This window comes from Mastacembelus armatus, chromosome 13 (genome assembly GCF_900324485.2).
Source record: "Mastacembelus armatus chromosome 13, fMasArm1.2, whole genome shotgun sequence".
Taxonomy (NCBI): Eukaryota; Metazoa; Chordata; class Actinopteri; order Synbranchiformes; family Mastacembelidae; genus Mastacembelus; species Mastacembelus armatus.
This window is the reverse complement of record NC_046645.1, coordinates 9,748,744-9,760,403: the sequence shown is the minus strand read 5'-3', so window position 1 is coordinate 9,760,403 and position 11,660 is coordinate 9,748,744. Positions and strand designations below refer to the sequence as shown.

General features: G+C 39.4%; 1 protein-coding gene across 1 annotated transcript; it reads right to left on the bottom strand.

The window, feature by feature from the left end:
- Nucleotides 1–997: 997 nt before the first annotated feature.
- Nucleotides 998–11,568, bottom strand: fxyd6 (FXYD domain containing ion transport regulator 6). The gene is made up of 8 exons (XM_026298756.2): nt 11,334–11,568; nt 5,385–5,438; nt 4,905–4,928; nt 4,448–4,483; nt 4,222–4,296; nt 3,907–3,943; nt 3,747–3,796; nt 998–2,327 (listed from the first exon to the last, which is right to left on the bottom strand). Exons 2-8 carry the CDS (start codon nt 5,431–5,433, stop codon nt 2,290–2,292), a joined length of 309 nt encoding a protein of 102 aa, XP_026154541.1. The 5' UTR covers nt 5,434–5,438; nt 11,334–11,568; the 3' UTR covers nt 998–2,289.
- Nucleotides 11,569–11,660: the final 92 nt, after the last annotated feature.

Genomic DNA, 11,660 nt, shown 5'->3' with positions numbered 1-11,660 from the left:
TTCAGTACCTTCATTCATTGTGTGTCAAGCCTGTTCAACGCACCAATGAACGTAAGGGCAGTTACTCATTAATACATTACAACTCCAATATTCATTAACCTTGAACCTTGCACAGTCTGACAGAGGTTATAGATGGAGCAAGAAAGAATAGCTGTGGTGACACCTGCCTAATAATGCAGAATTGATACCCAGTGATTTAGGCAAATAATCACCGCTGAGTTGCATCAGCGGATCACTGCTGTTAAGAATTCCTCAATTGGGGGCAATTAACAAGAACATCCACATCAGGCCACAGTCTGTCCTCTAAACCCACTTTTACTGTGTAAATTAATTGTGTGCTTTTATATTTTACCTCATTAAAGAGTAGAACAGCTTGTTCAGTAAAGATTTTAACTTTTCAATGCAAAAACGCCAATTTTACACAGAAATACACGTTAGCGATCAGTTAAAACCACATATTCATAACAGTCAATTCATCCAAACCAAAGCTTTACTCTATAATTTGGGAGAAATGAGGTCCTAAGATTCCATAGTAATATCTTTTAGGCATAACCTGTACGATAGCTGTAAATGTTGGTTTCTAAAAGCAGATTGTTACTCACCTGAGCTGCTGAAGGCTCTGTATTACTTCTGTCCAGGTGTTTGTGTATGTGTATTCCTGTCTGCAACAGGCGCAGGTGGACCCCAAATTCCCACCACAAGGATCCACCCTCTAACACACGCACAAACCACCTCTCCACACCCATAGCCATATTTCAGTTCAGCTGCTCAGTTACATATTTACAGTCTCATAAAGTTTGTACTCTCTTGCCGATAAAGAGCAGATCTACCAACCTTTGGAGTTATAGCAAAAAAAAAAAAGCAACATATTACTGGTCCTGCTGATGAGGAACCATTTCCTGATGTTGTGCATGGCCTCAAGAATCAGCTTATAACCTTTGCTGACACTAATCTGTGGGTTTCAGCTAAAGAAACACAAAAAACACATTACTATGTGTTCAGACTTATTCAGGTTTATTCATGTATTTATGCCAAAAGCACAACAGGTTGCTACACAACAAGGCCTCATGCATTGAATGAACATAGGTATAATCAGACATCATATTGGTGAAAGCCTGATCTGAAAGGAGATTCACAACAATAGCTGTTCATTTGATCTTTTGCTATGATTTGGCATTAGGCTACTATCAATGCAGTCTGGCACATAAATAATATCAATTTTAAGTTTCACTCAAACTCAGCACCCAAACTTTGTCGTTCTTTTTCAGAAATGTACAGATCATCATCCAAAGCATCATGACGTTATACTGACTAAGACATTTAATCAACAAATAAAGAAAAATAAAAGAAAGAGATGCAGGCTCTGTAGATTTGTGGCACTAGTGAATGTGTGTCTGTGTGTGTGTGTGTGTGTGTTGGGGGCTGGGGACTAATTATATTTTGCTGGAGACTAGCTAATCCTGGTGGAGCCAGTGACGGAGCAGTGTGTGAATGTGGTGGAGAAGATGGCTGAGACAGCTGATACAGCAGCTCCCACCACTAAAGCAGGTAAAACACTGTGGTGGAGGAGCTCATGCAGGTAACCTGCAAACTATTCCTGCGCTCAGTCAGAGACCTGTGGCAGTTGAGATTGTCTAATGTAAGGCTCATCACATTTACATGTAGAGTGACACATGCGCTCGTGATGTACATATACAGTCATACATAAACAGTATATGCAGGATATATGCACACGAAAACACACCCAATCACTCAAACATTGACCTAAATGAAGGATATGTATGTCCTATCTGTAAACTAGCTGTACTAATATATATACTTATACATGTAGTATATAATGTACTGTATCTATTGATATATGTTGTAATAGAAATGTGACAAAGATTATCCAGGACAGTTGACAAACAAGCAACTGACAATCCTAAAACCTGAAGGTAGATAGAAATACATGAAGAAGAACAGCCGACCATACAACATGAAATCTTCTAGGATTCAAAGACAATCCTGTGTTAAAAGTGCTACTGGCTAAGACAAAGAACTAGACTGTCACAGAAAGGCACAGGAACAGACAAGAGCACTGTGGGACTGGCACAGTCACGATGGAGCACAACAGGCTAAAGGTTTGCCTTTAGATTTATGTACATATTACACCTCTAAATGTATACCTTCCCACTTACCCTGTCATATAACCAGTTATAATAATGATCAATTTCTTCACTGTGATAGCGGCTTTGTATCAAATTAAACTGATCATCGTTTCAGAAGGCAGTGTGGTCCAGAGGAGTTTCCTCAGTTCTCTGCTGGAGTCTCTTTGGCAGCTGCAGCAGCTGAAGGAGGTCAAGGACACAGAATTGAAATGCAAAACATTAAACTTGCCCACAGTCGTTTCTCCCTAAATATTTTAGGCCTTCTCTTTGCTTATTCATTCAAGTTTTGTATGTAATCACCAGCTCGTTAAAAACATATATAGTAACTTACACTACACTACTGTCTTTGGTATGTTCTAAACACTGTACTCAGTACAATGATTTAATTTTGAATTAATTTATTTCCACTTTATATTATTTTATACTTGCACTATACTATTTTTCTCTACAGCATAATAATGCACTACTAGACAGCACCATATGCTACTTATGCCGTTCTGATAACATTTATTTGTCTTTCTTTCTTCACTGTCTAAAATTTCATTCTCTGAAATAAGTTGAACATTTAACTTCTGTTAAGTTATAATACTTTAATTCCCCTGATCTCTTTTACTCTACGCTTCTGTTGTAGTAAGCTTTATTTAACACTTTATATGCAAACAAAAGCTCAGACATCATCAAATCTGACATTAGATTGCACGATCTTCTTAAATTTAATAAGCTTTAGGCATTTGTGGAATTTCTGACTGGAGAAAAACAACCCAAATCTAATAGGCCACAATCAACAACCATGGCCCTTATTGATAAGATATTTGTAAGAATTTAAAGTTTTACTTCTCCTGAATCACAATTTTAAATTAGAGTCAAAAACACCCTTATAATATGTCAATGATGATATTACACCTGTGATGATATTGAAAATTGTGAATGCTACAAATATAAATGAAACACAATGATGCAGTACTATCAGTTTTAGTGATTTAGTAAGCTTTAAGAGCCAAATGTGCCACACTTGATGACTTTCTTAAAATAACAGTGCCGGGTCACATTTTATTGAAATAATAAATACAGCCTGGGCCTTTTAGATAGGATAAAACCCAGTAACCAACAACGGCACAACACGGATTCTGTGAAAATCACCATGTACATCAGTTCGTTTCTCTCATTTAAAAGGATGCCAGCTGTACTGGAGCACCATGGACTGCACCACAGGAAGAGATTTTAAAACAGGCCCTGCATGAACAATTAACAGCGTGATAACCTAATTTTCAGAAAAACATAAAGGTGACAAAATGTAAATTACTTATCACAGTTCAGCAAGTCCCTGTCAGTTTATTTTGCTACTGCTGTATATTGAAGTGAATTTGAACCTGCAACCGTTGGAAGGCATAAAATCAAACTCATGATATGCTGCTGAAAATGGTCAGCAGTAAAGTGTATAGAAGTATACTCTGTCTTACTCTACTCACATATGCAGTATAGTTAAACACCCGCACTTTGAGAGAATCCCCTGTGCTGGCGGCACTCAATTATGGATGTATGTCAGGTTGTGAGCCAGAGGTGAGAGGCACTGACAGAGAATTAAAATTTGCATCTTACCCTTGGAGACAATCAGGTTCTCCTCCTGCGCCTCCTCGTCTCCAGGGGCCCTGAAGAGAGGATCCACAGGTTGTCATGGTAACTAAATCATGTTGTATGACAAAAATGACCTTATGCAACCAAGTCTTTGTTTTTTCACTCAAAGAGGGATACTGCATACCTGGGCTTCTGATTGATACTGCAGCGACATCGCCGACCTAAAAACATGAAACACAAAATGATTAGCTATGTTGACTAGTGGGCTAATTAGTTAGACAGATCATCTCTTTCATCACTGTGGTTCAGTGTTACCTGGCCATAAAACATAATTAATAAAAAAAAAAAAAAACCTGACTGAAAATAAAATGGTGTAGTAGTGGAAATGCAATAATGTAGTAACAATTATTAATATAAATGTAGCACTCTATTGTATCCTGTGCATATACATATAATATAGTACACACACACACGTGCACACATACAGAAGTTTACTTACTGAGTATGAGAAGAATACCCAGAGTAAACAGCACCACAGCAAATGCCAGTCCCCCAATCCTCAGGCTCTCGTAGTCTTAAGAAGAGGATGATGAAAGAATATGACAGAAGTGACAGAAGAGGGAAAAATGCACCTCAATGTGCCATTTGTGGCAAAAAAAAAATCTTTGTGTGTACATGGAGTCTACATGCCTTGACGGCCAATGATCAACATATCATAAACTTACCATAAACAAATGGGTTTTCAACTTTCTTCTCATCATCTGTAAAATATAATAGAAAGTGCACATTTAGAACCAGTTTTCACACTTCATCAGTGCTGTTCAGAAGATTATCTAAACAATAGCCAATAGGGTTGGAGAACTACAAAAAATACTGTTAACAGTAAATGCATTGGAAATTCATATATGTTGTTATATTTTCAATCAGATAACCCTCTCTCTTTTCACCCAATCAACCACTCTCATAGCTTTAACATTGATTTCACATTTCTCATGAAAGTCTCATTCTCATCACACACTGTTGGATCTGGTAACTCTTCGACTTAATCCATACATCTGCCACTGATCTATGTAGTAGGCCAATCTATAAGGGTCTGATCTGATCTGAAAACCAACAAACCCATCTGTGTGGCTGTAAGGACTGAGTTGCAACCCAATTACAAATTATGTCAAGTGTACTCACCCTGTGCACTGGGGTCTGCTACAGCTGAAAGATCGCAAAGAGGGGAAAGGGAGTGAAAAGAAATAAGAGAAGATAGAAAATGGGAAATTAAATAAGAGACCATGAAGGGAAAACACTGCCCATCTCTCTATATAAAAAACTACCTCCCTGACTCCACATGTCATTAAAAACGCTTTGCAGCACATCATTTATTTGTAACGTGTGACTGAGTGAGCATGTGATTAGGTGCCTTATATTTAATCATACACTATAAACAGACCTCACACAACCAGTCTGTGAGACCCACACATAAAGCTCTAAAGTAATAATTGCTGTTTCGGCTACGGGCCGACACCCAGTGAGTGCCTTTTTGTGTATCAGCCCTACCTGCCTCTACACTGCCTCCCTATGGACAATTGGTGTGTGTGTGTGTGTGTGTGTGTCTGTGTGTGTGCATTTGTGGATGCATGTGTGTGTTTTGCGAGTCACAGAGCCACTTACCAGCCACACACACCAGGAGTGAAGAGAGGAAGAGCAAAATAGTTTCCATGGCAACTGTTGACATAGAGTAAAAAAGAGGTAACATGGGAATGAAAGAATGAAAGAAAAATAGAAACAAATATATTGAGAGAGAGAGAGGTTTATTTTAGTAACCAAGGCCACTACAGCACATGTACGCCTCTACAATTTGGAACATAAACAATAACAATGAACACATCTACACATACAGATTACATACAGCCTATAAACAATGACAACATGAGCACGCATCACAACATTGCACTCTGTACAAACACCTGGAGTTTAACTGGTGTGAAAGACCTGCAGAAGTAATATTTTATCTTACATAACAACACATTTTCAGTGGCTGCACACATGCTCTCTCTGCCTGTCAGGGATTGCTCCTTCCCCCCTGTGCATGTCTCACAACCTTGGCCTACTTTCATGCAGGCTCTTTAGTGCAAACGACATCTCCTGCAAACCATGTTCATATTCAACTGCTTTCCTCTATATTCAACCCAAATATGTTTTAACCACTGTACTGCAGTAATGTCAGTCTGTCAATACATGGGCAGAACCCCACTTTGACTGCAGACTGAAATACCTCAGCAACTTTTAGACTTCAAGAAAAACTTCAATAAAAATTTGTGCAGACATTTATGGTCCACAGGGAATGAATTGTAATGACTTTTGTGATCCCATGTTTTTAGTGAGGTCCCTGGACCTATGTAAAATTTGATACAAAAATATTATGAAGCCCAGAAGATGTGTCCTAGTGACTTTCCCCTCTAGCACCCCCATGAGGTTGACATTAGTGGTTTCAAGTAAAATTCAACTGTTAATAAATAGCTTACCATGAAATTCAGGTTTTCTATTAACATAATGAGGATATGTTAATTTACATAATCGGCAAGTTATAAATATGTTGATACTGAATCTGTAAAACATCTACAGACACTGTATTTCTTTTCTGCCAGAATGTCTGACCTTGCAGTGCAACATTAACGTTTAGTGACTCCAACAATATTCGCTATTGTTATCGTATGTGTAGGCACTGAAGGTTAGGGGAAGCTTTTGTCACTATGACACATATGTTTATGTACGTTTAACCCAATCCAGGATAAAAACTAAATTTCCATTCACACAATATCTCTTATACAATGGTGAGTTGGGGGGGGGGGGGGGGGTATTTGATTAATAACTTTTCTCTATGTAATTTTTAAGGCACACCGTAACTGAACTTTGCAGTTTTTTACTTTACTTTTATTCAGTGACATCTGAACAGAAGAAACAAAGAGCGAGTACAGTGAATAAACGTCCAGGTCCTCACATTGATAAAACTCCCACAGACTTTGAAAGTTCAGGTAATTCACTGCAATAGACAAATGCAGACTGGTAACAACATACATCAACAATTATACATCACTCTTCTGGAACCAATAGACTCCAGCAGATCACTGGGACACAAAAGAGGAATAAACTGGCATAGATAATGGATGGATGGATGGATGGATGGGTGGAGGATGGATGGAACCATTAAACAAACTAAAAGGGTGTATTGAGAGTAATGGTTCAATATAGATTAATAAATATAGTTTGCCAACGATATTTGACAGCAATGCATTTGATGAAGCATGTCAAATATCCACAATGTAATAAAAACAAAGTGATATCTTGTTTATTCTCAATAAACAAATCATGGAAGCATCTCTCCAAAGATGTTCTATAACTCATGCTTTTCTATTTGTGTTTGAGAGTACCACCTAACTGTCTACCTGCCATCTGTCCAGCAGACTGACTGTCTCTCTGATTGACTGGCTCGATTTATGTCCATTTGGCTGTTTGTCTGTCCTCAGCTGTATCAGTGCTACAGGACATAGTACACCTAAATGAACAGACTCCATTATAGTCATTAGCAGGTCCCACTCTAGCATTCCTTCCCCCACTGACTATTTGTGTGTTAGTGCTTCGTATAGCCTTGTTTGAAATTGTGAGCCCTGTAACATTCATTTAAGTGTTTTTATATAAATCATGTTTTTTGAAATTTGATATTTCTTTTTTTTTTTAGAATGGTATTTTTGAGTTGATGTGAATGGATGGTGAAATGTTACATTTATGGAGGACCGATAGCACAGTCGGAGAGAAGGTACATCTGTTAAAGGTTAAATGTGTAACATAGCGATCTATTAGCAGAAATACAGTATTCAGAAATATGTTGTCATCAGTGTGTAATCATTGGAAAATACCAAGCATTGCATTTTATTAATCTTAAAATAAGTCTTTTAAATCTACATCGGGAACAGGTCTCCTTTCACTGAGACAGCCATGTTGTGTAGCTATGTTTCTACAGTAGCCCAGAATGGACAAACCACACACCAGCTCTAGACAGGGTATCACATTCTGTTTTAAAGGTGATGATCACTGTACCCTCCCTCAAACCCTGAAACTGGGGGATGGGGTGTGAGGGGTGCTCAGAAAGTTGGGTTATGCAATCTCACATTGAATCTTTAAGAAGCTTTCTTGTTTCTATGTTTGCAGGACTCTTTTCCATAAAATCGGGAACTAATTTCTAATGTATAAATCCTTGAGACATAAGAGGATTTTCATTTTAGTTGCGACTGCACAGCCAAGACAAAACCTTTTTTCTCAATTTTTTAGTTCTTTTTTACTGTAACTTTATATGTTGTTAAAAATATAGTGGAGCTTTTGCAGTGTTGTTAAAGCCAAACCTATGAACACTGACTCAGCTCAAGTACAGCAGGCAGGCATATTATTCTCATTAAGGCAGGTGTGGCCTTTAAAATCGCAGTCTATTTTTAAATAATTACATGCTGACTAATCGCACTGAATTCATCTGAGATGCCTTGTCATGAACAGAGAAATGTGGTCTCCCTCAACAGATGTCTACTGTTCAGTACACACTTTCCCTCCTAACACTGTTTTCAATTAGTATTTAAACTAAAAGTAAAAGCTTTATACCTTTAATGGAAAACTTAAATTGAAAATAGAAATTGTGCATGCGGCAGCCTCTTAGAGTAGCTATTTACAAAATATTCCTAAATAGCTTCCACTGACCCCCCATCTCCGCGCCCCATGCAGCACTATACTTAGCAGGAGCATTATGGAATAATGCGTGCACGGCTAGATGCTTGCCTTCATTGGCAGTAGAGACAGGCCTGTCATTGCAAGACTAATGGAAGGGCAGCCTGTTGAAAGGAAAGTTAAGCCTAACCTGGAGGATGGAGAGAGGTCTGGTGCCCTTTTGTGTCCCCTCTCCCTAAGACCTGTGCTAATGGCATAGATACGACAGTAAGGGTTCTGGGTTAAGTGGCGTATTGGACAGGCTCTAGTGCTTCAGTAGGAAACAAAGATAGTCTGGGTTAAAGGCCAAGCAATCAGCCAGACTCAAAATACACAACACCTGGCCCTCTTTTATGGAAAAAGGAAGCAGACCTTTATGCTTTATGCTAGACAAAACAAATGTTTAAAGACAGTCTGTGTTTATTACTGACAGCAATTATTAATTCATTTTCATGATGTAAATCAGCTTCAATTTATGGCTGTCAGTGCTCTCTGGCTGACAAACTATGCAAGGATGTCTTTAGACATATCATTGGCTATTCTGTACTGTGGTTTTATCGGCTACACTGGTACTAATAAATCTAAGTTATTCATATCCTTCTATTTGACTTTATATTTATTGTAACAGGGACCAATATTTTCAACCCTCACACCAAAAAAGGAAGTGATACAATTGTAATAAAGAGTCTAACTTTTGTTAGGGTGGAATATGAATATCTTCTGAATCTCTTATTTTTAACCATTAGTAGATCGGTGTCACATGTTTGACCTATGAGAATCCGTTAGGGTGTTTGGCAGCATGGCACTGCCCAGTGTACTGTGTGATACATGGCACCTGAGCAGTTTCCTCTTCATCTTTCTTCAATCTACGCTGTTATTTAGCGATATCAGGTTACCGAGACAGGCTGGCCTTTGTTTGAGGGGAGAGGACACGAAAAGGGCAGGCAGGAAGACAGTGAAAATGGGGAACATGCAGACGGGGACAGACATGGTCTGGCAGGAGAGCACAGGTGAAGGGCATGCAGAGGAGACACTGTCTGAAGGGAGAGAACAAGGGAAGGACAGTCTGATCTGTAGTATGACAGTGACATCATCAGCATAAAAAAAAACAGTGTATTAAAAAAGATATGGTAATGTAAATGCGATGAGGCGCAGAAGGAAACAGACAAGCAATCAAAACTACATCAGTGAGTCATAGCAATAGGAGCAGGGAGAGGATAAAGTAGGCAAGGGCAGCAGTGATCAACAATCAGTGGGACGTGAAAGAAAAAAAAAAAATCTAACCTCTGACATCATTCTGTGTGACTCACACAAATGTGAGAGCAGTGCCACACAAACTTTTGTAACACAAACATCAAAAATAAAAGTTTAAGCGATGAACTGGCAGAAGCTTTCAGAAAAATGATGATAAACTGACTATGTCTGCACCGCCCACTGTGTATGTGTTGAATATAGAACCGCACCCAACAATTAATGTGTCTTCAGACACTACACACAAAAACACAGAGATTTTGAAATGACATTGTGTGACAGGGGATGTTGCCCTGGCCTGCAAGTCTTGGATATGCAGCTTCACATGAAATACTGCCTGTTCTACATATGTTCTCTGAGAGAACATGTGCCTGTTTGCATGAATATCTGTGTTGATTTATGTGTGTGTGTGTGTGTCCCTCTCTAATGCAACTTTCAGCTGTGCACTCTCATTGTGGTCTGACCCTGAGGTTTCCATGTAAGTTGTTAAACAAATGAAATGCAAAAGTCTCAGTGAACATGGCAAGACTTTTGTCCTACTCGTCCCACAAAATGCAGGGCAGCTGAAATAGGTGAAATAGGAAATGCCACTGGTCTCTGTAACCTTCGTGAGAGAGAGAGAGAAAAAAAAAAACTTAGCCCAGTATATCTGGCATCATAATGATGTTGCATCACCATGACAACAATGTGCGTCGTTCCATAGAGTCCAGTTATCTCCATGGTAACTGTGTCCAAATGAAAATTCTGGCGCCGAACGAGAAACGGGTTAAGATGACGGGCGCACGAAAACACCAGGACGCGCAGGGCGACGGGGTGTGGCACGTAGCTTTAAAGTCAGAATTACTGGAACTGTTTCTAAGAGAAATCGCCACAGATCCATTCATAAAGGAAGACAGCCTATTATAAATACGAGGTAACATTTAGACATTCAGCAGCGTCTGTTAACGTGTGGTTGCGCGCATGAGTAACGCACTTTATTGTGATGTCCATGCACAGCCTGGGCTACAGGCGCGTCCAGGTTTCACTGACAGACTCACAATAAGCCGCTGGCACGGAGTGTTTCAACATCCTTTATGTGACGCCTGCGCATTTACATTTGCGTCCCTCAAACCTGTGGATCATCTGATGGAGCAGAAAGACGAGCCATTGTGGTCTGGTTTTCTACCCGTTTCTAGTAGACTCCCATCAGACACGACATCAGATTTGGTTTTTGTTTTTTTTTTGTTTGTTTGTTTGTTTTTTTGCTCTTCCTATACACGCCATAAGAATCGCCTCAGAGAAAGTGAAGTGGGGACACTTGTTTTAAGCGTTTGGTCAGTAGACTATCACTCAGTGAAGGATGTAGTGATCGTGCCTGTAGACACACCCTCATGGCTGTACCTTAGAGCAGTGGTCAATAACAAGTAACGTTGTAAACTGCGACTCTGCAAGTTAATGAAACCATAAACTACACATGTCGACTCAAAACACCTCCGTCTTACAAATCTGCCTGATTGAAAAAGCGACACGGTTTATTGACATTGCACTAAAAATGATCTCCTGGAAATAAATGATGATAAAATCAGCGTTCCCACCCTAAAAGAAGTAATAATAATAGCACCACGCTTATTGACTTACCTCTGGTTTCTTTAGCCTACAAACTAATATCCAACCACAAGAACGAATCCGCTTGTCTCACAAGGTTTTTGTTCCGATTATTCTCATCTGTCAGATTGTGAACACTGCTCACATCTACTCGTCCTGGGAAAATAGATGTGACGGATAACAATGAGACTCCTTGGAGAGAGTGTTTATTCACCGCCTTAAGCCCTCTGTGCTGCTCTCCTCTCTTTTTCTCCCTCTCCCTCTGTCTCTATCTCACACACACACACACGCACACACACGCACACGCGCGCGCGCACACACACACACACTAGACCTCCCCAGCAATATACCAGCCTCTTG